The sequence below is a fragment of the Carassius gibelio genome, chromosome A23, assembly GCF_023724105.1.
Source record: "Carassius gibelio isolate Cgi1373 ecotype wild population from Czech Republic chromosome A23, carGib1.2-hapl.c, whole genome shotgun sequence".
In the NCBI taxonomy this organism is placed as follows: Eukaryota; Metazoa; Chordata; class Actinopteri; order Cypriniformes; family Cyprinidae; genus Carassius; species Carassius gibelio.
In genome coordinates, this window is record NC_068393.1 from 9,013,697 (window position 1) to 9,040,161 (window position 26,465).

The 26,465-nt window shown below is 38.3% G+C and overlaps 1 protein-coding gene, 2 long non-coding RNA genes and 1 pseudogene across 20 annotated transcripts in view; 1 reads left to right on the forward strand and 3 right to left on the reverse strand.

Annotated features, from left to right (window-relative positions):
• Nucleotides 1–9,038, forward strand: part of LOC127944828 (phosphatase and actin regulator 3-like) — a 58,028-nt gene extending 48,990 nt beyond the window's left edge. For 3 of the 4 annotated variants that reach the window (XM_052541133.1, XM_052541132.1, XM_052541135.1), the window contains exons 10-12: nt 7,089–7,229; nt 7,956–8,032; nt 8,338–9,038. In XM_052541133.1, the coding sequence (XP_052397093.1) occupies nt 7,089–7,229; nt 7,956–8,032; nt 8,338–8,353 (234 nt within the window). In that variant the 3' untranslated portion in view covers nt 8,354–9,038. The remainder of the gene's footprint in view (nt 1–7,088; nt 7,230–7,955; nt 8,033–8,337) is intronic. The other variant, XM_052541134.1, reaches the window with a different exon arrangement.
• Nucleotides 1–20,157, reverse strand: part of LOC127944829 (uncharacterized) — a 36,847-nt gene extending 16,690 nt beyond the window's left edge. For 3 of the 15 annotated variants that reach the window (XR_008150449.1, XR_008150448.1, XR_008150450.1), the window contains exons 1-12: nt 19,980–20,157; nt 16,489–16,773; nt 15,918–15,996; nt 14,544–14,580; nt 14,374–14,442; nt 13,048–13,107; nt 11,801–12,771; nt 10,749–10,886; nt 10,113–10,308; nt 9,459–9,537; nt 9,276–9,332; nt 8,310–8,685 (exon numbers count right to left, since the gene is read on the reverse strand). This is a non-coding gene — a long non-coding RNA (uncharacterized LOC127944829). Of the gene's footprint in view, nt 1–8,309; nt 8,686–9,275; nt 9,333–9,458; nt 9,538–10,112; nt 10,309–10,748; nt 10,887–11,800; nt 12,772–13,047; nt 13,108–13,254; nt 14,443–14,543; nt 14,599–15,917; nt 15,997–16,488; nt 16,774–18,735; nt 18,832–19,979 lie in introns of all 15 variants that reach the window. The other 12 variants (XR_008150454.1, XR_008150452.1, XR_008150451.1 and 9 more) reach the window with 12 other exon arrangements.
• Nucleotides 20,158–20,165: 8 nt separating this feature from the next.
• Nucleotides 20,166–21,043, reverse strand: LOC127944830 (uncharacterized). The gene is made up of 3 exons (XR_008150462.1): nt 20,927–21,043; nt 20,390–20,533; nt 20,166–20,295 (listed from the first exon to the last, which is right to left on the reverse strand). It is a non-coding gene; the product is annotated as an uncharacterized LOC127944830 (long non-coding RNA).
• Nucleotides 21,044–21,591: 548 nt separating this feature from the next.
• On the reverse strand, nt 21,592–23,078 carry LOC127944189 (protein phosphatase 1 regulatory subunit 3D-like; annotated as a pseudogene).
• Nucleotides 23,079–26,465: the final 3,387 nt, after the last annotated feature.

Here is a 26,465-nt window from a genome sequence, read left to right on the forward strand (position 1 = left end):
CAGGTTGTAGGACCTGCCAGGAGAGGGTACACTATCAAAACAATAATAATTGCGTGGTTTGATGACACTAAGAAGGAGCGTGGAATGATGGGATGTGTTGTCTTCTATCCAACCGCTGACGGCCATCAATCAGACAGAAAGATAAATCATGGATTTAATGCGAGTTCAACGATTTGCGCGAGTAGATTAAATACAAAGTCTATGCAAAGACGCGATCAGACGATGGATCAGACGCGTCCTCACACAGGCATAGAGATGTGATGCCCCGCATTTGGCGTGTATGACCCATAATACGTAATAATAGCATACGTTTTCTATATAGATAAGAATCAAAACAACTCACCTGTCGAGTAAAACACAAGCAAGATCGGCATCTCTTTCTAGTTGAAGTTTGTTGCGAAGCTACTTCCGCATTTGTCCACGACACTGTTGTCATGTGGTTTCTACGTCAGTAAAGGCGGTAACAAAGGGTCACTAACGTCATTGACAGGCGACTGCACTGCCCCTTGCCACTGTTTATAATGGAAATTCTCTCATGATTTACAAGTAGTTGAAAACATTAGAGATATTGTTAATAATCAGCTGGAAAAAATATATAACACTAGCCTAGTGTTTTTGGGATATTTTACTGCAAATATCTTACATATTGTACCTTTAAAGTATTCAGTTTTTAGTGCGACTCATTTTGCACACATAATTTTCTGTCCATGACACCTGTAAACCACATTCACCGGTTCTAACTCTATAATGGTTTGCCTGAGGATTGCAAGTATTACCCATTTACTTGAATCAAATTAAATGGGTTTCACAACTCAAAACAAAGTTTTGTGTGTGTGTGCTTGCACAGGGTGTGTGTGATGCGTCAAGTGCAGTAGTGCGTAGAAGTACTTGTTGTCAGTGCATGTTGCATGTTGTGTGCTGCATGTTGCTCCTGCCTGCTACTCTCTGCTTTCAGCTACTGCCACCGGCTAGCCCCCCTAGTGGAGGTGAATAAGAGGAGCCGAGTGCGTAAGCCTCCTCCTGCCGGTACACAGCCTCTCTACCACCAAGACTCCTGCAGTGCCTCCACGTGGCCACACACGGATACTCGGTGCCGCGAGGCCCCAGGCTAATCTGCAGGGGATCTCGGAGCAGCAGTGGGCCCCAGAGGAACGACGTGCAGGCCCACCGGCGTGTGGATACGCCCTGGCATCTGCCAACCACTGCCCCCAGCTAGGGGTCAAATAGCATGGGCAGATGGGGCTCATAGCCTTGGATGGAAACCTGTCTAAGAGAAGGTCACTCTGAAATAAATTCGGGACTGTGAGGAGTTGCGCCCCACAGTCCACTATCAGCATAGTAAAGCCAACCATGGAGCACATAGACTTCCCAAATCCTATACTATACGGGACCTTAAACCCTGGGATTGTCCCGGGGAGGGTCCTGTCGGACTACATCACCCCATCCAATGCAATCATGCGCTGTCGGAAACCAGTTGTTATGGGAACCTTCAACGCATGCACAGTGAGAGAAGAAGCGAGGTTGAAAGAACTTGCACATTGTGCAGAGGAACGGGGAGTGGAGATCCTGGGGGTCCAAGAACATAGGAGAGTGATGACCTGATGACCTAATACTGTACCGCAGAGTGGAGAGATGCACGTTTATTTCCACATCAGCATGGAGGAACGATGCTCAAGCCGCAACAGGCGGTGTAGGGTTAATGCTGGGCCCACGGGCACGTAAGGCTCTACGTCGGGTTTACCACCACACCGACAGGATCATGTGTGCAGAGTTCTCGGGTAACCCAGTAACAACAGTCATAGTCGTGTACTCACCCACCAACGTGGCGCCATCTGACGAGGTGGAGAAGTTCTTTGAGGACCTTGTAAGAGCGGTCCTGGCAATTCTTGGGGACTTCAATGCGAGACTTGGACCAGAGGACGTACCCTTCCCCTACCACGACTCTACCAACCGCAATGGCACTTACCTCACTGCCTTCCTCACAGAGCACGAGTTACTGGCGGCAAATACCATCTTCCGGAAGAGAATAGGAAAGAGGTGGACCTTCCGGGACCGAGCCTCAGGAACGCTACGGCAGCTAGATTACATCCTAGTGAGGAAGAAGTGGAGGAACTCCATTATGAATGCTGAGCCATACAGCACTTTTAGTTCTGTGGGCTCAGACCACCACGTGGTCTCAATGAGAGTTCGCCTGAGCCTCAGGGTTCCCAAACCAAGTCCCAAAATACGGTATAACTGGAAAGCTTTCTCAAGTGACCCTGGCCTTCTAACCAGATACACAGAGGAGGTGAGGAGACGATTCCAGCAGCTGGACAGGGGAGCGGAGGCAAGCGACGAATACAGGAGATTCGTCACAGTAAACAAGGAGGCGACTAGACTGTGCGTGCCTAAGATGGAGAAAGTCAGAACCTCCCTGCGATCAAAACATCCAGAGGTCATAGCAGCACGTGGGATGGTGGAGGAAGCCCACCTCAACTTCGAGCGGGAACCAACTGTGGAGAGGCACAGCAAGCTGAACGAAGCCATACAGTTTCTTTTCAGAACCTATGATGCCATCAAAGGGGAAGAACTGATGGAAAGAGTGCGGAGGGTGCAGGCGGCGCAAGGGGAACAGCAGTATGGGGAGGCCTGAAGGGTCATCAATGAAATGACGGGGCGGAAGAGGACAAAGGAGGGACAGGTGAAGGGACACAGCCCAGAGGAGAGGGTGATGACCTGGTCAAGCCACTTCAAAAGGCTGCTGGGGGAAACAACAGACGCAGCTGAGGAAGAGGAAATACCATCAGACCTCCCAAACCTGAACATCAACGATGGTCCCTTCACACTCTGTGAGCTCGTCAGGGCAAAAGCCACAGTAAGAGTGGGAAAAAGTGCTGGTCCGGATGGCATACCCCCAGAGGTGCTGAAGAACTGTGACTTTGATCACATCATTCTAGAGTTCTGCAACCTTGCTCTGCTGCACAATCGGCTGCCTGATATGTGGTCTCTATCAAACGTCGTGCCTGTGCCCAAATCCGGAGACCTCTCGAAGCCGGACAACTACCGAGGCATCAGCCTGACCTGTAGTATTGCGAAAATCTACAACCGCATGATTCTGAACAGGGTCCGGCAAGCAATCGACTCTCACCTGAGAGTAAATCAGAACGGCTTTCGAGAAGGGCGAACTGCTACAGCCCAGATCTTGGCACTCAGAAGATTGATAGAGGAGGTGAGGAAGGACAACCTGACTGCAGTCCTATGTTTCATAGACTTCAAAAAGGCATTTGATTCGATTCACCGAGGTACGATGGTGAAGATCCTGAAGGCATACAGAATTCCTCCGAACCTACTCCGGGCAATAGAGTCCATGTACTCAGGAACAAGGGCCAGGGTGGTGACCCCAGATGGCAACAGCAAGGAGTTTGACATCCTGGCTGGAGTTATGCAAGGGGACACACTAGCCCCTTCCTCTTTATCATAGTCCTTGATTATGCGCTCAAGAAGGCAATCAGTGGGCGAGAGCAGGAACTTGGCTTCACGCTGACACCAAGGAAGTCAAGCCGACACCCGGCAGTAGTCTTGACAGACCCTGACTATGCAGATGACATCAGTCTGCTCTCCGACAACATGGAACAAGCACAGGAACTACTACACAGGGTAGAGCTAGAGTGCAACAAGGTTGGCCTTAGGATAAATGCAAATAAAACTGAGGTCATGACCTACAACGTTCCACCAGAATATCAACCTCTGATAACAGCAGGAGACACTGTGCTGAAAGAAGTTGAGGACTTCAAATACCTGGGCGCATGGGTCAACTCAACTGAGCAAGATCTAAAAGTGAGGAAGGCACTTGCATGGAGGGCCCTGAACGGCATGAATAGTGTATGGAACTCCAACCTTTCCCGCCAAATCAAGCTCAGCTTCTTCTACGCGACTGTACGGACTGAGTCCGTTCTCCTCTATGGCAGTGAATGCTGGACCCTGAATCCAACCTTAGAGAAGTCCCTGGACCGATGCTACACCAGGATGCTGCGTGCAGTGCTTAACATCAGCAAGAGTGAGCATGTAACCAACAAAACCCTGTATGAGGGAGTACCAAGAGTGAGCAATAAGATTGCTGTGAGGAGAATGAGACTTGCAGGACATTGCCGAAGGCATCGAGAGCTGCCAGCCAGCAAGCTGGTGCTATGGGAACCAACACATGGCCATCGGTCAAGAGGACGTCCCACGCTAACTTACGTGGACATACTCAAGAGGGATGCAGGAGCCCAGAGCACCAATGAACTGGCCAGATGCATGGAGAATCGGGATGACTGGAGGCAACGATGGAAGGCTCGTCTGAGGACGACCTAGATGATGTATCCATCCTGTGCGCCGCTTATTGTTTCTTCTGCACGGTCACGATATAAGACACTTACCATTACCATTTATCTAGCATGACTTTATTATTTGACCAGTTTATTTTATCTTAAAATTGCAAAATAATATGTTGTATAAAGTAAAACATGGATCTTGAGTGAATCTGAATGCATTCAATTATTATTATCATTACAGGTGCTGGTCATATAATTAGAATGTCATCAAGAAGTTGATTTATTTCACTAATTCCATTCAAAAAGTGAAACAGACTGATATATTTCAAATGTTTATTTCTTTTAATTTTAATGATTAGAACTGACAACTAATGAAAATCCAAAATTCAGTTCTCAGAAATTTGAATATTAATAAGGATCTTGACCAACTGAAAAGTATGAACATAAAAAGTATGAGCATGTACAGCACTCAATACTTAGTTGAGGCTCCTTTTGCCTGAATTACTGCAGCAATGCGGCGTGGCATGGAGTCGATCAGTCTGTGGCAATGTTCAGGTGTTATGAGAGCCCAGGTTGCTCTGATAGTAGCCTTCAGCTCTTCTTCATTGTTGGGTCTGGCATATCGCATCTTCTTCCTCACAATACCCCATAGATTTTCTATGGGGTTAAGGTCAGGCAAGTTTGCTGGCCAATTAAGAACAGGGATACCATGGTCCTTAAACCAGGCACTGGTAGCTTTAGCACTGTGTGCAGGTGCCAAGTCCTGTTGGGAAACGAAATCTGCATCTCCATAAAGATGGTCAGCAGCAGGCAGCATGAAGTGCTCTTAAACTTCATGGTATACGTCTGCGTTGACCTTGGACCTCAGAAAACACAGTGGACCAACACCAGCAGATGACATGGCAATGCAAACCATCACTGACTGTGGAAACTTTACACTGGACCTCAAGCAACGTGGATTGTTTGCCTCTCCTCTCTTCCTCCAGACTCTGGGACCCTGATTTCCAAAGGAAATGTAAAATTTACTTTCATCAGAGAACATAACTTTGGACCACTCAGCAGCAGTCCAGTCTTTTTTGAAGCGAGACACTTCTGACGCTGTCTGTTGTTCAAGAGTGGCTTGACACAAGGAATGCGAGAGCTGAAACCCATGTCTGGCATACGTCTGTGCATAGTGGTTCTTGAAGCACTGAATCCAGCTGCAGTCCACTCTTTGTGAATCTCCCCCACATTTTTGAATGGGTTTTGTTTCACAATCCTCTCCAGGGTGCGGTTATCCCTATTGCTTGTACACTTTTTTTCTACCACATCTTTTCCTTCCCTTCGCCTCTCTATTAATGTGCTTGGACACAGAGCTCTGTGAACAGCCAGCCTCTTTTGCAATGACCTTTTTGTGTCTTGTCCTCCTTATGCAAGGTGTCAATGGTCGTCTTTTGGACAATTGTCAAGTCAGAAGTCTTCCCCATGATTGTGTAGCCTGCAGAACTAGACCGAGAGACCATTTAAAGGCCATTTAAAGGTGTTTTGAGTTAATTAACTGATTAGAGTGTGGCACCAGGTGTCTTCAATATTGAACCTTTTCACAATATAAACATTTTCTGAGATACTGAATTTGGGATTTTCCACAGTTGTCAGTTATAATCATCAAAATTAAAATAAACATTTGAAATATATCAGTCTGTTTGTAATGAATGAATATAATATACAAGTTTCACCTTTTGAATGGAATTAGTGAAATTAATCAACTTTTTGATGATATTCTAATTATATGACCAGCACCTGTATTATATTTTCAAGCCATGTTGATTTTTTTTTTCCTGTGTCCAATTAACTACAGACAAAATGACACATAATTGTTGATATTATTATTAGTTGATGATGATTGAACCTTGGGACATGGTTGTCATAAAAACCACCAAGTTTGTACAAAATTGTGGGATATACTAGATGTAAAACATGATAGTTCAAATTTCTTACAAACCTCTAGGGCCATGTGTCAAACGGGAAAACAGAGTTTCGTTCTGATCGGCCTCTGTTATCTTGTGTAATAGGTGCTCATTTTAAAGTTTTTTTCTTCTCCAATTTTTGTCATTTGTCCAAAGATTGAGTTCATTCATATTTGTTCTGAGCTTGGTGAAAATAGCTCATTCAATTCAAGTGTAATAGCCGTTTTAATAAAAGTGGCTCCACTCACTTTGAACTTTTTGTGTGCTGTTCCGACCAACAATGGAACTTCAGCTTGGTTTCTGAGACTTGAGGTTTGGTTCTGATTGGGCAAAAAACCTAGGACTTTTTTGCTAAATTATTTTTGCTAAATTCTCATGATGGAAATGAAATCAAAGACTTACTTTTTGTTTGGTTTGAGCCAAGGATTCGAATGATATAAAACACTTGAGTCTACGACAGGTGTAGGAATAATTGTTTTTATTTTTTTTCCAAAATCATCAATTTACCTCAAATTAGAGGCGTGACATATAGAGTAAAATGAATATAATTTTTTTATTATTATTGCTATATTTTTTACCACATTTTTCAGTTTGCTATAATTACACGGTGTTGTTATTTTTTTGTTAATAATGATGCTAAAAACAAAAATAATAATAAAACAATAGAACAACAACAACAATAACAATTATTGTAGTCATATCCTTTTTTGGCATACTTTTCCAGTGTATATTAATTTCATTGGTCAATAGTGATTTCAGTCCCTGGAGAAAATGCAACATGGACAATTATTTTTATATTCATTTTTTTATGCTGGCCTATTAACAACATTTTTTTTTTTTTTTTTCACAGCTCAACCAGAGGCCAACAGTAGATGAACTAAGAGAAAGAAAGATTCTGATCCGCTTCAGTGACTACGTGGAGGTGGCCAAAGCCCAGGACTATGACAGGAGAGCTGACAAACCCTGGACAAGACTGTCTGCAGCTGACAAGGTATGAGACAAAGACAGGGCTCTTACACCTTTACCCTCTGCCAGTAGGGGGCGCTTTTGGAGCAGCAGATATATATCGGTTTCCCTGGTAACAACTGTACACAAAGCTGCCATAAATGCTGCTGATTAGTAGAATACATTAAGGAATGTTTAAAAACTAAAGTGTATGTGGGGAAATGACACGAATGGCACATTCTTCAGATTGTTTATTTTAGTATCATGAAAAACTACTTCATTCATTGGGCACATGCAATGAACAATGAAGTGTACGAATGCGTTTTCAGCATTAGTACTTGATCATCTGCTTGCCCCTCTGTTCCATCATAGGGTGCACATCAAAAAAGACTGGTAGATCACACTACAGCCACACATGCAGACTCCAGTGCATTTTTTATTTAAATGTTTTATGAAAAAGTAAAAAATTATTTCTCATTTTATCATATCTAAAAAGTTAACTATTTAGTAAAATAGCAAATTATTATGAAACCAATGCAACTTTATAAAAAAACCAAGCACTTTTCAGACCTTGAAAACACTACATTAAAATTCAAGCATTTTCTAGGATTTCAAGCACCCATTCGAACCCTGAAAAGAGCTGATGTCAGCAAATCTTTGCTATCTAATTTGTGTCAGTAGTCTTCCTGCTCTCGGACTCGGTTGACTAATTATGGGGCGCGCACATTTACAGGAGGATGCGCTTAAGTGGCTTTTATTTGCGATTCCACAGGCAGCCATCCGTAAAGAGCTAAACGAGTTCAAAAGTACTGAGATGGAGGTCCATGCTTCAAGCAAACACTTAACAAGGTCAGTATCCATGTACAGGACTCACAGATGTGCCTGCACTATTTTTAGATCCAAAAAATCCAAACAGCCTGGTCAAAAAAGACAGGGACACAAATGTGTTTGCATTTAAAAAGCATATGTGTCACCTTGACATGAGTGGTTTTGGATAACAGGTCCCTCTCGATATAATCATGACATTAGAGGCCATTAGAGCTCTTATGCAAGATCTTACTAAAAATAACTGATTGATGCAACAGCCTTGTCCTATTCATAACGTGGTTGTGATTGCGAAAGTCACCTTTGTTGATTTCTTTCCTCTCCATCAGGTTTCACAGGCCCTAAGAGGTGGTTTTCTTCTGTGAAGAAAATGCTGAAAGCGGCGTTCATGATAAAATCCTGGAGGTGCCTCTTCCAGAGCCGTGGCTTCATTCATGGGATTCACTTATTCTTCCAGCGCCCTGGGGACGAGTGGTGGCCGAGAGGCTGCGTCTCCACCGCAGACGGCCACTGGAGAAACCTGAAGAACAGCTGCAGATATATTTAACCTGAGGCTGACAGAGTGTAGCAGCAGCGGACTTTTTGATATTTTTAGAACTGGGCTGCATTTCAATGACCCCTAAGAAAAGATGAATCAGGTCTGGGTAAATGTTTGGGTACATGTAACCAGCTCTACTCTGAAAAGAAAGTAAAAAAAAAAAAAGACTTGAGTGTTAATAAGCCTGCTATAAATGAATTTCATATTTACTGTACAAAAGTCAGTTTGAACAGGGTTGTTCATTTCATCACTTGAAAAAAAAAAAAAAAAAACCTTTATAAGCACTACTTGTCTTCAAAATACAATTTTGGAAATACTTCTGAGTTGTTTTTTATATACACACTACAGTTCAAAAGTTTCTCTCCAAGGCTGCATTTATCGAAATTAAAAATCAGTCATATATAAAAGCTGAATTTTCAGCCTGTTTTTGTGAAAAATCAATCATAAAAAAAAATAGCATTTATTTGAAATAAAAATATGTATTATAAATTACATTATAAATGTCTTTACTGTTACATTTGATCAATTCTATGCGTTCTTCTTTTCTAAAATAAATAAATAAATGAAAAAACCTGACCCCAAACTTATGAACAATAGATAACTGCAGAGAATCTGTCTCAACTATGAAACAATAAGTAAATGGTGTAAGCAAAGACAAAAAACCTGAATTCAGTCCTGCAGAATTTTGTGACTTTATGTACAAAATATCTGTTCCATTCGGCCTCTCACCATTTCTTTGAAGAAACGCTCCTGAACTGACTTCATGTTCTTCTTCATTAAAGACGTCTGCAACAGAGCAAAAAGGTCTCTATTCAAGACAATCAAAGGTTAAAATGGCTTGAAGTGTAAACATAACCAAATACAACTATTGAACCATGCTGGAGCACACTCAAAAAAGGTTCAATTCCTCACCTCCACAAAGAAGATTTGTTTCTCATATTCTAGACTTTCACACATGTCAGTCTGAATGGTGCTTTTTAACTGCTGTAATCTGAGACAAAACAACAAGACTGAGAAAGACAAGCGCTTACATTACAAATCCTTTGTAAACAGAACTATTCAAAGCAATCAATCAGTTACTTTGTTTGAATCTAGAGAGATAGATACATTCTCTGAAACATGACTTACAATGCCCTTTTTTTTAAAGCTCTGAAGAAATCAAAAGATTCTTTGCATAATATCATTACAGGGTGAAGAAATAACCAGGATTGCATAAACCTTTCTGTTTTTCCCCATGTTAGATCTTGTTAGGTTGGCAGGAAAATCCTGTTTGTTACTACAACCCAGCGCAACCCATGGATTGTTTTATAGTCATAAACAGGTCGTGATTACATATTATGCGAACAGAGCAGTTATCAAGGGAAGATAAGTTTACAATTACATTTGAGCTGGGAAATCTATGGCATTCATCTCATGTTTGTGCAGCAGCTTATATATTTTCACCTCTTGTTTCCTTTCTCCTGATAAGCGTCTACTTTTTGCTATTTCATGCACTAGGACTTGTTTAACTTTCTCCAGCCTCTAAATACTCGACAAAATACTCGACAAAAGGGCTAAGTATCAGACCTGTTATAGGGTGGAAACATGACCTCTTCTGAGTCAAGGGTCATGCCTGACCTGTGCTGGTGTACTTGGACACTGACAGAGTATGTAGAGTAGAGTATTTAGAGCATCCTGGGTCAGGTCAGGTCCTTGTCTGCCTCCACACTGGTATGCCTGTAACTGGACCTCGTACAAGATGACAGTGTCTCCACTTCCTCAGCTAGAGGGAACACACACACACACCCATGAGTCACTAGTCAGGACATTCAAGCTCAATAGTTTGAGTGAACTTAGAGGTAAAGGACAGCTAAGCTTCCGAATCATTAAATGTTTTATATTTACATTAAAGTAAAAAAAAATTCAGCTAGAATGCATGAAACTTTTCAAAAGTGACATAATTGTTAAATGCAAAAAAGCTCTATTAATCAAAGTAGGCTATCCTGAAAAAAAAGATGTATCATGGTTTTCACAAAAATATTAAAAAGCACAACTGTTTTCAACATTGATAAGAATAAGATTTTTTTAAAAGTTTTTTTCCTTCTGTTTTTTTCATGCAGACCCTGAAACTTTTGAACATTAAACATTACTTGTGTACATTGATCAACAGTGTGTTCTTAGCTTTATTTTTGTGCACAGAAACACTTTCTCTCTCATCATTACTTGATATTATTGTTTCCTTGGCCCTTTTATTCAGGCCTTTCTGGTAACTTCTCTTTGTTCTCCTGTTCTCTGTGACTATGTCCTTCTCTTCTTCCTCTGAGCTGCTCTGATCCTTCATCAGCAGTTTAATACTGGAGCCTGAGGCACAGCAACACCATATCAATCACAGAATCACATGCAATCTAGTTTCTTAATCAGGAAATGGAGAAAAAAAGATTTTCCCATCAGAATCAACAATATCGAGTCAGGATTAGGATTCATTTGTGTCTGAGAAAGTTAATGAGATGCACATTCAGTTAAACTAAACTTAAAATCTAAATATTCAGTAATGTGCTATATGTTATATAGAGACTTGCCTTATATACGATAAAAAAGCATCAAATGATAAATCACATTTCTCTAAATTGTGCTGCATCATGCTTAGTTGCTCCGCCCAGAGTGAAATCTCATTGGTCTACAATCTAGCTTTACATGGATGTATATCAAATATGTTCTGAATGGCTGGTATTACCACAAGGGATTTTTTTTGTAAGCTGGTACCCTCGCACCATGCCTAGCTGATGCATAAATGTGAACTTTAGCCTAAGAGTGAACTGGACTCAGCTCAACCTGCAGGCGTGGGACAGAGGACAAGGGCGGACTTATAAACTTGCTGATCTTTAGATCAGAGAGGTAATGACAAAGACAAAGATGTATCTACAAGAAAGTAGAATGTACAAGCAGTTGCTTTTGCTAAATGAACACATCAGTAATTCTCTCAAGGCACAATATTATTAGTACATTCAGTGGCCCCTTAAAGTATCTGGACACTTAAGCCACACTTAAAATGACAGAATGTATTGTATTTCAACATAAAATATAAAACCATGTCGGTTGTCAAAGACGGAACGATAAAACAAATAAATTAAGTGTGATTCAGTGCCAGTAATTAACACAATTATTAATGCCCCCTGACATATACATATACATTTTGCAAATAAACATTTTAATTGACAGCCATACATTTATAAAAAAAAATACAAATAACTAATTTAATGCTGTTTAATTCTTACATCTCATCTTCTCAACAGAGGGATCTCGCAGTCCAAGATTCCTGGTCTGCTGGGCGACTCCTGAGCAGATGACGACTTCTTCACTGGAAGATGATCTGGACTAGACTTCTTCTTGCCTTTATCATTCCTCTGATCTCGCAGAATCTTCGCCTTTTTCTGTACATTCTTCTCACTTTGTTGTTTCGCTGTGTCTACAGGGGTTTTCTCTCTCTTTTCTCCTTGTTCTGTGGCTTGAGCTGGGACATTCTGCTGAAGTGTGGCCCAATTGCTTTTTTCTATTAGGAAAAGACGGAGACATAATGATCATCAGGATTTTTATCATTAGTCTGTCTAGACCCTGAAAGTCTTAAAGGATTAGTTCTCTTCCAGAATAAAAACTTCCTGAAAATTTACTCACACCGATGGCATCCAAAATGTTCATGACTTTCTTTCTTCAGTTGCAAAGAAATTTTTTGAGGATTTTTGATTTTAATAGAAAAGGAAAGATTGTTTTGGAAGACAAGACCCTTATTCCTCGGTTGGGATTGTTTGACGCTGCACTAAAACTGCAATTTGGACCTTAAGTACATTGGGTCCCATTGAAGTCCATTATGTGAAGAAAAACCATGGAATGTTTTTCTCAAAAACCTTAATTTCTTTGTGATTGAAGATGAAGACATAAACATCTCGAATGCCATCATGGAGATTAAATGATCACAACATTTTTATTCTGGAAGTGAATTTATGTGAAACTTTAAATAAAGGCATTTAGAATTAATGATGATCCCAGTGATCTGACTGTGCTGAAAACCACATTCCTTAGGGGGTGGTGCTCTTTCACTTTCTGAAAGGCTGGACTGGTTGTCCGAGTCAGACGACTCTCTGTAGGTTCTGGTCAAGGCTGTAGCTCTTTGAGGTCGTCCTGTGGCTTTCTTATTATTGATGCTTGGCTGCCATTTATTCTCCTGTTCTGAGGTTTTCTTCTGCTTTGTCTATTATTGAACCAATCCAAGAGAAAAGTGAATCATTACTATCAATATTAGTGCAGAAAATAAAATACTGCTAATTCAAAAAAAGTGTAATAAACCTAAGTACAAAGGCATATATACATTAAAATTTGGTTGCTCTTTAAAAAAAAAAAAAGAGTTAATTTACTATGTACACGCACTCTGATATTATATTATAAAAGTGACAAAAAAAAGCTAAAAAGTGTAGAATATAATCCCTTTAATTCATCCTCTGGGAAATTATGGAGCATTTGTCCTTACCTGCTTTGGCTTGATTTCTTTCACTGGTTGTGGTGAAGGCAAAGGTGTATGGCGACTTAACTGAGAAAAAAAAGGATAAGAGACTTACTGGTACAAGAGGATATGAAAGGGAGAGAAAATAGTTAGCACCCATCATCACTGTTGAGTTAACCTCTGCAGATGACAAATAAGAGACATCTCTAAAATACAGAGACTGATGTAGCATACATGCAGAGTCAGCTGGTGGAAAGATGGGCTTAACCGGCTGCCTGCTGTAGTCGGCCACTTTGGGCTTGGGTTTCCTCATGGCTGGGTTTAACCAGCTAATCTCCATCATGTTGTCTGTGTCCGTATCACTGAACAGGTTTTTGTTCACATTTGCTTTGACAGCCTAGGTTGTAACACAAACAAGCATAAAAATTGAGGCTTCTGAACTGATCTTTAGTCCGGATGACATGGCGTCCCAGTTTTCCAAAAAGAACTTCACATTTTGATTCGTCTGACCACAGAACAGTTTTCAACTTTGCCACAGTCCATTTTAAATGAGCCTTGTCCCAGAGAAAACGCCTGTGCTTCTGGATCATGTTTAGATATGGCTTCTTTTTTGACCTATAGAGTTTTAGCCGGCAGCGGCGAATGGCACGGTGGATTGTGTTCACCGACAATGTTCTCTGGTAGTATTCCTGAGCCCATGTTGTGATTTCCATTACAGTAGCATTTCTGTAAGTGATGCAGTGCCGTCTAAGGGCCTGAAGATCACAGGCATCCAGTATGGTTTTCCGGCCTTGACCCTTACGCACAGAGATTGTTCCAGATTTTCTGAATCTTTGGATGATATTATGCACTGTAGACGGTGATAACTTCAAACTCTTTACAATTTTTCTCTGAGAAACTCCTTTCTGATATTGCTTCACAATTTTTCGCCGCAGCATTGGGGGAATTGGTGATTTGTGAATAAAATATAAGTTTATGAGATTTGTAAATAATTCCATTTCTTTTTTACTCACAATTTGTACAGTGTCCCAACTTTTTGGGAATCGGGTGTGTATAGTGCATTCACATGTTCACAGATATGCAGGATTTCTTTGGAGAGATTTTAACTGTCAGAATGATTGAACTGAACTCTGCTTTTAGGTTCACTTGTTAAACACATATATTTTTAATATTATAGTGTTTATTTAGTTTGCATTCAGAGCTATTAATGTCCATACCACACTAATGTTATGCCTGCCTTCCGTAAATACAGAAATATCCCTGAGGAGACAGTAAATTCAGTGAAATATAAAAGCAATTTTAAACGAAATATCCCTAGTTATTCAGTGAGTGAAGGGAAAAAAAATGCAATACTCAAGCTGCTGGAACTCCTTCTTGGATATGTCATGTGCTTTGTGAAAGCTTGAACTCTTGACTTTTCTTCTGTAACACAATGTGCAGAAAAAAACCCCCATCACATTTTAAACTACAGTAGATGTATTGTTTTGACATTGCAAATGCTTCTTTCTTTCTAAATAACTTACAGTGGAGGATGGACAGCAGCTCTTATTGAGCAGGTTTCTGAAAGTGAAGGTAACACTGTGATTGCATGGGAGGACAGAGGAAAATGTGGGCAATGAATGAAAGGTAAGTCTGTGTCGACTGTTTATACAGTAGATGCAATATTAAACTAGGCAACGGGTTCATGGTATGATGCTTTGCAGGACTCTTATAATGACTTGATATCATATTCACCATAACATCTGCAGCACGTGCCATCTTCAGAACATCAACAAAAAACACAGTTCTATATAATAAACCGTGCTTTGTTTTCTTTTATTTACAGGCCAGTAAATAACTGTATTTTAATAACAGCATAGTAGAGATAGAACAGATAATCATGGGGAGAAAGGAATGAAATTGGGACATCCCCTGTGAAAAAGAAGTACTCTTTAGCATACTTAAAAAGAAAAGAGTGATTATTAGTGAAATAATGCATTAAAAAAATACTAAGAATATATATATATATATATATATAAAACTAAAAAAGTGAATTGAATGTAATGTTTTCTAACACTTAATTGTGTTATTTCTAATAAAGCTTTGTGAGCTTTAGAGTGCTTTTTTTTACCCAATTAAGTAGGCCTTAAGTACTTCTTGATATGTAATTCCATAATTACTTTAAAATATGGTTCAAAATATAACGTTGAATGAACTGACAAGCATTTTAACTAATTTCTATTGAAACTGGCACGTCATATATTTAAAAATATTTGTAATTATACATTTGTAACAATGAACCAATTTAGTTATATATTAACTATCAAATAGTTAAAAAAGTTAAATTATAATCAAGTCTTTACAAGTAATTAAGCATGTTCGTTAACATGTCAAAAGAAGTGCACTTTACAGCAGATAACTTTCGATTTTACATTTTTACAAATGGTCACTTATTTAAAAAGTGTAATGTTTATTAAGAGACCTAGTCATGAGTGCACTCTATTTAAATACTCTCAACACGCTATTTATTATAAGTTCTGAAGTACACTACAAGTGCAATTAAGCACACTTCTTTTTCACAAAGCAAAGTCTGATTCAAAACTGCATCAGCCACATACTCTCCTAGTGCTACATCTCAATATGCCTAGAACAAATTGACTCCAAGTTCAAGTAATAGTAATGCCTGCCTTTGCAAACACTAATATTTGCTCTTCTTTATAACATTAAGACATCTATTCCTACTTAGAGTCTCACATTTTCATGGTCAGATGCGTCACCCTGAACTTCACTACTCTTCCTTCTCTGTTGTGCAGGTCTAGCATCAATGGACTTCACTGATTTCTCTACAATTCATTTCTGTTGACCTGCAGTCCTGGGCTCCAGTGAGGAGCCTCTCTGGTCTGTATGGCCATCTGTACCTTGCTGTGTGTGCAGCTGCTTCTGGGTCAGGGCACTGTGCCGGGGAAAGACTCTGAGGAGGGGGATGAGAACTACCATCTGGAGATAATTACACAGAAAGCCAGGTTACACAAAGCCACCTGATTCATATAGTGACATCATATCAGGAACAGTGTTTCCTATAAAATACTGGTTTTGAAGTAGGAACATTCAGGGTAAATTCAGTAAACAATCACACAGATTTGCTGAGTAATTAATTAGACTGATTCAGCTTTAAAAGATTCAGGATCTAATGAACTGACTCATTCTTGCCTCCCTGTATAGTAGTGCAAAAAAGGGATGGAGGAGTAATAATGAGGCTTAATTATTATATTTTATTATGTGAGAATGAGACTGCACAGTCAAAAGTGACATGAGACTAGCACAGATATGTAGGAAATAGGTTCAAACAGTCAATTATAGTATAGGGGTCATAATAATACAACAACAACAACAACAACAACAAAAACCACAGAATGTAGTGATTGACCAATCACAGTTAAGTTTTCAGGAGTCATGTATTGTAGTTTAATATCTCTGCCGATAACTCACCTGATATAGTGTTGTTTTAAGAGTAGTCTTTTTGCCAAGTCAGCAGTGATCCAGATTTTCCTTTTACTAGACTTCAAGCTCCAGGGAGCTGCTGAACTGATCAGTTACTCATAAAACATAGACAAACAAGCAAACATTATGTTGTGAGCACTGAGCAGACAGAATCATCTCTACAATGGACACAATGTAAAACAGTTGAGAAACTGTACGTGAAATGTCAGTAAAAAAACACTCACTATGAGCTTCTCTTTCTCACTGGTTGGGAGTCTGGGACAATCCTGTCATCTTGTACACAAATAAATAAAATAAAGTTAAAATCATTCAAATATGTTCACATCAGCAATGGCATTTCCTTAGTATGCTTCATAACATACAAGGGCTCGACATTAAGCTTCGACATGAGCTTTTCCTTGTCAATTGTCCAAGTAAAAAAGTTACTTGTCAGGGGGAAAAAGTGTTTTTTGGTCATTTTTTTGGCACAAATGTCATTTATTCTGAAGCAGTCGCATCAGTGCTCTATCAGGTATAACTTTAATCAGCATATTTTTGACATTTGTCTTAAATTGATTGCTTTTTAACTATTTAACTTTATGAAGGACAATATTTAAACTGATTAAATGTACATGCATCCATTTACCTCTTACATTTACATTCAATTCTTACATTTGATCAACAAATTAAGTTAGAATTATAAGACACTATATGGTTATTACTATTCAAATTAAGTCGGTATCAACAAACTCCATCTGTCCACTGCAGAGGAAACACAGAAGCTGCATCTAAGGTGCAATTTAGATGTATTCACTCAGACTTTTTAATGAAGATAGGTACCATAAATTCATTTACTCAAAATTGCAAATGCATAAATAATATTATTAGATTAAAGTTTTACTTTTTTTTACATACAAATTTGATAAGTTGGTAAAATGCAATGACACTTTCAAACATGAAATTAAACCCCCAGTAGGTGGTGGCAAGTCACTGTCTTAATGAATGAATCATTGATCTAAACAATTCGTAGAAAAGGCTGATTCATTCAATAAATGAAGCAAGTAACTGTTTTTATAAATGGCTCACTGAAACAATGACTCATTCAAAAACACTGAATCATTTAGTAACTAAAGACTATTGTGTGTTGCTCGGAGATGAAATGGATCAAAACCTTTCTTCAATGCTGTCCTAAAACCAAAATAGACAGCATTAGTCCTATTTTGCAAACCTTCTTTGCAAGTTTGAAACCCTCACAAGACACTTTCCATACGAAATAGCAAGAGATTAACACCTTTATTTTTCAACCCCCACAAGCTAAACAGAACTACCACCCATGTCATGCTACTAGTTGAAATGCTGTCTGCACTCACAGCAGCCCTACACTTTCTATTCATTATTTTCTTGCAGCCCATATTATTATTTTCACAAGACCATAATAAAAAAAAAATTGATAATTCATCTTTTTTTTTTTTTTTAAGAAAATCATTGTTATTTGTGTACATAGACTTTCGAGGAAGGCTTTAAGACCAAGTGGAATCCTCAGCAGCTGCTCCCGCTTCACAATCACTCCACCGGCCTCGCTCCTGTTCCCATGGCTCTCGGCCCCGCTCGTCATATACCCCCATCGCCCCTCGCAGGCCGGGGGTACCCTCGAGACTGCGCTCATACTATCAGTCACAGGTTTTTGGTTTTTTTCAGTATATTAAAATAAAGAAAATAGGGGGTTTAATCTGATTAATCGAAAATCGGCCAACTAATCGATTATCAGAATAATCATTAGCTTTAGCCCTAGTCTTCATATCGCCTTTGTGGCTGATAACAGAAAATCAGTAAAATAATAACATGCACTACAAAACATCTCCATGATTAACCTGTTTTCAAGCTTCCTGATTTTTAATTTCTGGTTGACTTGCAAAAAGGGCAGTGTGAAAACGAACCACACTAAACAAAATAAATCTAAAAAATGTTTGGTCCGGACCAAATCAAGTGAACTAGGGGAATTTCCTGGTGTGAATAGACCCTAAGTATACTCATGACAATGTATTTTAACACTAACCTTCACCTCTGAGGATTTGCCTGGCCACTGCATTCCTTATAAAAACACAAAACACTGAATATTTAAAATACAAGCATATTCACACCCCTACATGTACTTTCCAGATTAAATGTATCTATAGGTGCAAGAAGGGGACTTTTAAATGTATGGTTAAATTCTTAAGGCAAAGGAGAGTGATAATGCACCATCATTCAACATACATCATAGGTGACGCCTCCTGAGTTGACAAGAGCTTCTTTTTCTTTTTCAGCTTCATTGGAATCTTTTCCAGAATAGCATTTGAAGTTCCTTGCTGCCTGTCAATAAGAGTAAATAATAATCCTTCATACATCCCAGGGCTCAACATTAACGATTGTCCGCTTGCGCGGGACAAGTGGATTTTGTGAAGGGGCAAGTGAAAGAAAATTTTACTTGACTGACCGGACAAGTAACCAAATTTGTTATAATAAACAGACAATAACTTGGGCAGCACCGAAACTTTGGCGAGAATGATTCTGATTTTATTACTTTCCGTGTAAACGGTGACTAATAACGGACAATGTATTGACAGTATCAGAGTCTTCGCCATTTGAATGAATTGGTTGAATTAAATTACCACCTACTGGTAATTTAATATCATATTTTAAAGTATCAGTGTATTTTTCCAACACTTCATATATGTCAAAAAAAGTTAAACATTAATTTAATAACATTATTTATGCATTTGGACAGATGGAGTTTGTTGATACTGATTTCATTTGAATAGTAACAATCATAAAGTGTCTTATTTTTTACTTATACTTAATGTATTGATCACATGTAAGAATCTGACGTACATTTAATCAGTTTAGGAAAATATTGTCCTTCATAAAGTAAAAAAATGTAACAGCAATCAATTTAAGCCAGATATATATAAAAAATGTGCTGATTAAAGTAATACCTGATTAAGCACTGATAAGATTGCTTCAGAATAATTTACATTTGTGCCAAAAAACAAACAAAAAACACTTTTTCCCCCTGGACAAGTAACTTTTCCACTCGGACAAGTGAATGATTGATTTACTTGTCCGAAAGGACAAGCTCACGTCAAAGCTTAATGTCGAGCCCTGAGTCCTGTAATTCAGTGTTCTATTTCTGGAAAAGTCTGGGTAAGCACAGATCAAGTGACATGTAATTACTAATTTTTGGATTACTTCCATGCATACTGATGGTGTAACTTCGTACCTGAGGGAATACACAGGTTTTTTGCACTTTTTTGATTGTGTTCTCTTTGCCTTGCATTTACATCTGCCAATTCAGATAGCACCAATAGGTGGTGACATTTGAGTGCTGCCAATAGGTATGTTAACATCCAATCCAGTCTGATTTCAGATTCTGAAATCTGTTTATATGAACCAGTGTTTACATCAAACATAGCAAATGGTTGTTGCATTTCAATTTACCCCAAAAATGTGCCATTACAAACCATCAGTATATTAAAGAAGCCTTCAGCCAGCTTTATCGTAGCCTCATTTCTTGATGACCATTCCTTCGCCCACATCTTTCTGGCCTTCTCGAACCACTGCACCATGTAAACATACATTTGAAGCAAAAAAAAATTATTCTCCTTCACCAAAACAGACATAGAACAGAAACATTGAATATACACTTATCTTTTTGACAAATCCCTGGGCAATCATTACAGATATTCCTCCACCACCTGGAAACACAAGCATCTCACCATATTTTTGTTAAACAGTAAGCACCAGACAAGCATTGTCCACATTTCCGAGATCAATTTCCTGCAAGAACATATAATCAAAGACACTACATATAAATCCAGTGAAGAGGTTTATTCAGTTAAGTCATGCATGCAATGTCAAATACATAACTAACCCTGATGAAAAGCTTATCCAGCTTGTTCATGAATTGTCTGGGACATTTTATTGTGGTTTCCTCCTCGCTTTAATTTTGTACGACTTTTTCTAGATCTTGAAAAATGTTGTGTTTGAAAGCCACATCCACGACTTGTTTTAGATGCTGAAGGCATTAAATATGAGCTCATAAACATGAATCTTATAAGATGCAGATAATTCAAGGAAAACAGGAAAGACGAGGACTCATATGCATTTAAATGTTAGTCCCCATATTTCTCTGAATTTAATTAAAATGAATTAAAGTAACAAAACGATGTTTATGCAATGTATTAAGTTCATCAAATTCAATATATTAACTTGCTCAAATTATGCTGTTAGTGGATTAGTAAATTTAGTTAATAAGGCTCTAAACTAACGTTACAGCATAGAAAGCAAAATTACTGTTGCACAAAATAACAGACATAACCATACAAATGAATGTTGAAGGCGATCATATTTCATTTAATTATTATATTAAATCGTATCTATGGCTAAGTGCTAAGTGTTCAGATCTTACCTCAGATTATGACAGACGCAAAATTATATTATTAACAAATAATGAGAAATTAACGACGCTAAGATAAAAGCACGAGACGGAAATGGTCAACTTTCTCTCAAAATAATTTGTCAGAGAGATTAGCTTCGTTTTTGACGGTTTAAATGGGGTGTGGTTTGATAATGCGGGAAAAAGATGACGTGTGCGTGCTTGAGCAAAAATCGATGCTGGCTACGTCTGACTGGAGAAAAATTTTCTTTTAATGTTTTAATTTTATTTGTAATATATTTTCTCTCTATCTCTCCTGAATTGTAATTGCTGTGTATAGTTTGCCCATCCTTGAACCTTGAACTTGCACTTTTCCTTGGCATATTTTTTTTTTCACTTTTGTATTCCGTATCAGCAAGTGTATATTTTTATTAATAATAATAATAAAAGTCAGATCTGTTCAGTGAATCGATTGAACCGCTTCTCAATTAACAATACACAGTGTAAAAAAGCATTTCTTCAATACCAAAAAGTCACAGATCTTACAAAATAAAACGCACTGGAAATATTTTAATGATTTGTGCATTATGAAAATTAACCATGGCTTTATTACAAATAAAAACAAAAGACGATTATTGTAGTTAATCATGGCCATGACTACACTTTTATTCCATATGGGTACACATTTGAGACAGCAGTCGGTATAATAAACAGAATTTTATTAAAACATGCAAGACATGACTTTTACAAAAAACTGTCACCTCTGCAACACTTTATACAGAGCAATTTCTGTGTTAACAGTAATATGGCTTTATTGGAAGGCTTTATGTGAATGACAATGCGATGCAAAAAAGAATGGCTGAATATTTTTTATCAGTTCTTTAATGCAAGTGGGATTACCCATCCTTAGTTACTTGTATCAACATCTGTGTCTACAATATCCACAAGTATTATGAAAATTACCATACTGACAATAGGTAAGTGCAAGTAAGTGCAAACTTGAAATGTTACAAATATATAGTAAAGGCACTTTTTAAAACTACAATACGTTTTCAAATCAACCCAGAGTAATACTGTCAGTCCAGTTAAACAGTCAGCACTTAAAGTAAAAAATCCCATATTTCATATTGCTTCAAGTTATTATTTACAAATTAATTATCAAGACATTCAGAAGGTTAGCACTGTATATCATATAGTGAAAATGCTGGTGGTTGCAAGCAAAATATAAAAGTGAAACTTAGTGAAAAATAGTTTGATCTAACTCTCTGTGTCTTCAGATAAAGTGTATCACGCTGTCTTCACATTCCTTTGGCACAGGCAGGTTATAACTGTTACAGGTTAACTTGTAATTATGCCCACCATTGTTATCCCAAAACTGCATGCCCATTACTTTATAACAAACGGCAAACTCCAGCACTGCTCCAGGGTGAAGGATATATGGAGGAGCGGGTAGATTAAATTGAAAAGTGTCACAGCAGGGCCCATTTGAAATGGATGTGCTTGCAACCCAGTAAGCTTTGGTTTCTGAGAAACTCTTCCAGCTTGTAAAAGAGTAGCGCACACTCACTTCCTTCTCAAATGCCAAGTTTACAACTTGAACTATGCCTATTATGCCAGGCTCATAGCACAATACCCGCTCCAGACACACTTGTTGGCAATGCAGACGCTCGGTGTAGTATGTACAGTCACCTGGCTGGACTGAGAACATGGGTTTCAGGTAAGAAAGGGAAATCTCCATCCCCTTACTTTTTTTGGCTAACTCTGCGCTCACTAACAGTCGAAAGAGAACATGCTCTGGAACAAACGGGTCCTCCCCACTTTTAAAAACCTTGACAGTTTCTAGTTCCAACCCCAAAGAGTCCACAAACCGGACTCTGGGTCGGCACCTGAACACCCTTTTCTCTGATGGAGATGGAAAGGAGTGTGTGCGCCTCTGGATGATGGATTTGATGATTGGTTCACATGACAGACTGCGACCTGCTGTTGCCCATGGGGTAGTCTTCGGGCTTGGTAGACAAATTTGATCTGCCCTCTTTCCAGTGTCTGTTTTTGATTGGGACATGTCTTGCAAAATCCTGCAATGTCTTCTGATACTGTTGAAAAAAATATGTCAGCGTTCGTCTCTTCAAAGGGGTGTTTCTTTTTTGCAACATCCTAAAGACCAGGCCATGTTTACTGGAAAGTGGTACCACACAAGAACTGAAAAAGAGAAAACATTATTGGTTATGCATTTTTGTAAATATTTTAGAGTTTTAACGTTCTAGTAAGCAATATCAGGTAATATTGTGCAGATGTGCAAATAGGTTCACTGGCTATTCCAATCTCAGCTGGTCAGCTGAACACTTCCAGGCAAAGTAATGGCAACTTAGCCTACATTTAATGTCTTTCAAAATGCACACCGTGAGTACAAACATTTATGAGTCAATGACCTCGCCTCTATACCAAACTAAAAGGAAGAAGTTCAAGTTCGCGTTTTATTGCCTCACCAGGAAAATCCAACGTGTATCAGTTTACTACGCATCTGAAGATCATCCGTTGCTATTGTTATAAACTAGTCATTTAATGACCAACACGACCAACACTGTTTAAAAGAGAATTATACTACTTGACACAACACACATACGACGCATTTCAAGCAAACTGCGCAGTAAAGCCAGGGGCGTGATATTAAACAAAGGGGGCGTGGCTCGGGAAGTGTTGTTGGTCGCACGGTTGCCATATCTTCCTATTATAACTGCTTTATTGTTGAATCACTTACAGACAGTCGCAGGCTGTTGTTTTTGGACGTACGTCCACAATCCATGCACTATTTATAAGGTGCTTGCGGTCTTTTCTCTTGACTTCTTGTCTATTTATTATGTATTTCTTGTATTTTTAAGTGTTCAAGTTTGCATCAAGACTGCATGTGTGTAGAAGTTTTGTTTACCTGAAGGGACACTCTTACAACAAATGAACTTGTCTGTTCAGTAGTGCCTATATAACACACAATATAACAGGTGCTTCTAAGTCTGTGCTAAAAAGCAGTAATTTTTTTTTATAAAACATAAACATGCGAATATCCCTCTCTCTCTCTCTCTCTCTCTCTCACTCTCCTTGTGTGTGTGTGTTTATTTATTTATTTTTTGAACTTTCAAAATTACAGAATTAATCCTTTTGAGGCCAGCCTAAAAGGACGCTCATGTATGTGTATATGTGTGTGTGTGTGTGTGTGTGTGTGTATGTATATATATATAATCATAAGGATCCTGATTAAAAATCTTTATCCCGAAAAACGAAATCCTACGATCTGGCAACCTTGCTGAACAGTTTTAATAAAACAGTGATCTTGCGAACTTACTCAAACTCAGTATCCACCCCCACACATTCATTTCCTATTTAGGAAACACAATAAATGGAAAATGGCTCGTTTATTCGTTTTTCCGTTTAGTTTAACAAACGGGGAATGTGACTTTGGCTCGGTTTTTAGTTTGAGGTTTACGAATCTGTTTACGGTTTCAGTATTTCATTCGCACTTGTGGGCGGCCCTGAAACGCTCGTTTTATCTGATTGGTCGGATCGCACCGGCCCTCATTCTTTCAGGCAGAATAAGAGTCAGTAGGAGTGCGGCACTATAATGTCTGAAAACACCACTTACTGTTAATTAGAATAATATTTGAATCAGAGGTTGCTGGGCACAGAATTCGTGCTGCTGCGACTTGCAAGTGACCTCTTTAAACTATTTCTGGGTTATAGGATTGTATGAATATTGTCCCATTGAAAAATAGGCTACAGTGCAAAACGTTCTGTCTCCTTGGATAAAAGTGAAGTGGAAATAAAAATGAATAATAGACTGAACAGTTCCACGATGTCTGTAAAATTTACCAATCTCGTCTTTTAAGTCTAAAGGCACTAGGTATGTGTGTGACATTAATAAATAATTGTGAAAATTAATAAAGTTAAATTTATGAAATAAAATAGAAATCATTTTTAAATTTATGAATGCAAGCATGTGTAGCCAACTCAGTTCACATGAAATGAATGAGATTAAAAAGAGAGAAGGTAGAATCAGTGAACGCACCATACTGACAAATATTAACTGGGTTTAGGTCAAATAAAATCCCTATTTTTCATGCCTTACAGTTTTGTTACATACTAAAATGGTTGATGTTTCTCTTCTCAGTCTTATTTGTTGGGCTTGAGAAAGCCAATATATTTTTAAACATTATATTTATTTATTAAGAGAGTAATTGACACCGACTAGAACTTTAATGTTTCACCAAATTCAGCTCAGACCTTCAGACTCGTCTGACTCGTGTTGGCTGAGTTGGCTACACATGCTTACATTCATAAATTTAAACGTTATTTTCTAATATATTTCATAAATATAACTTTATTAATCTTCACAAATATTTATTAATGTCACACACACATACCTAGTGTCTTTAGACTTAAAAGACGAGATTGGTAAATGTTACAGACATCATGGAACTGTTCAGACTGTTATTAATTTTTATTTCCACTTTACTTTTATCCGAGGAGACTTTTTCCACTGTATTCATCAATGGGACAATATTCATATATTACTATAACCTAGAAATAATTTATAGGGTTCACTTGCAAGTCGCAGCACCGCAAATTATGTGCCCAGCAACATCTGATTCAAATATTATGCTAATTAACAGTGAGTGGTGTTTACAGACATTATAGTGCCGCACTCCTACACTGACTCTTATTCTGCCTAAAAGAGTGAAAGGGCCGGAGCGAGTCGACCAATCAGATGAAAGGAGCGTTTCAGCGCCGCCCACATGCATTAGGTAAACAAGTCTGCGAGCTGCTGCAAGTAGGGTGTGCCAAAAGGTAACGCAAAAGCTGGCTGTTAAAAAAAAGATAGCGAGCCAAAAGGAAGCCATAACTTCAACACAATCCTATAAAACCAAATGTAACTCTTCCAAGGTAAAAACAGCGTTAATGATATTAAGAAATTAATTTTAAATTACTTTGAAAACTTCATGGCGCGGGTTACTGACGTCATCAACGCCGCTAGTTTCGGTATTGATTTATCAGTAATCAAAAACAAATTACAATTATTTTTCGAGAATACAAACTTCTCTTAACACGGTTAGTCGCACTAGCTGTTCTTAAGTTAAAGTTAAAAGTTGTATTTGTTAACATTAGTTAATGCACTAGCTGTGAAGTGAACTAACAACAACAAACAACGAACGGTTGTATTTTTATTAAATAAAAAACTTTAATAAAAACTGTATCAAATGTATTGCTCATAGTTAATGATAGTTAATACATCAGTCAGCAAATGAAACCTTATTGTAAGTGTTACCCTTTGCCTGATAGAGAAAAATAAATATTTGACAATACCACTAAATTATCAAATTTAAAAATTAGTCAGACGAGTTTAGTAACATTATTTTAAGTGACATTAACCAATTAAGCAAACAGACACAGCTTTATCCACTAAACATTTATTTACCTTTCAGTTTCAGTCGCCAATTCAAGTAAAAAAAAAAAAAGATAGATAGATAAACCACTCATTTATTCATTCTGTAGAAGCAGTCCATAGAAAAGAATCCATTAAACT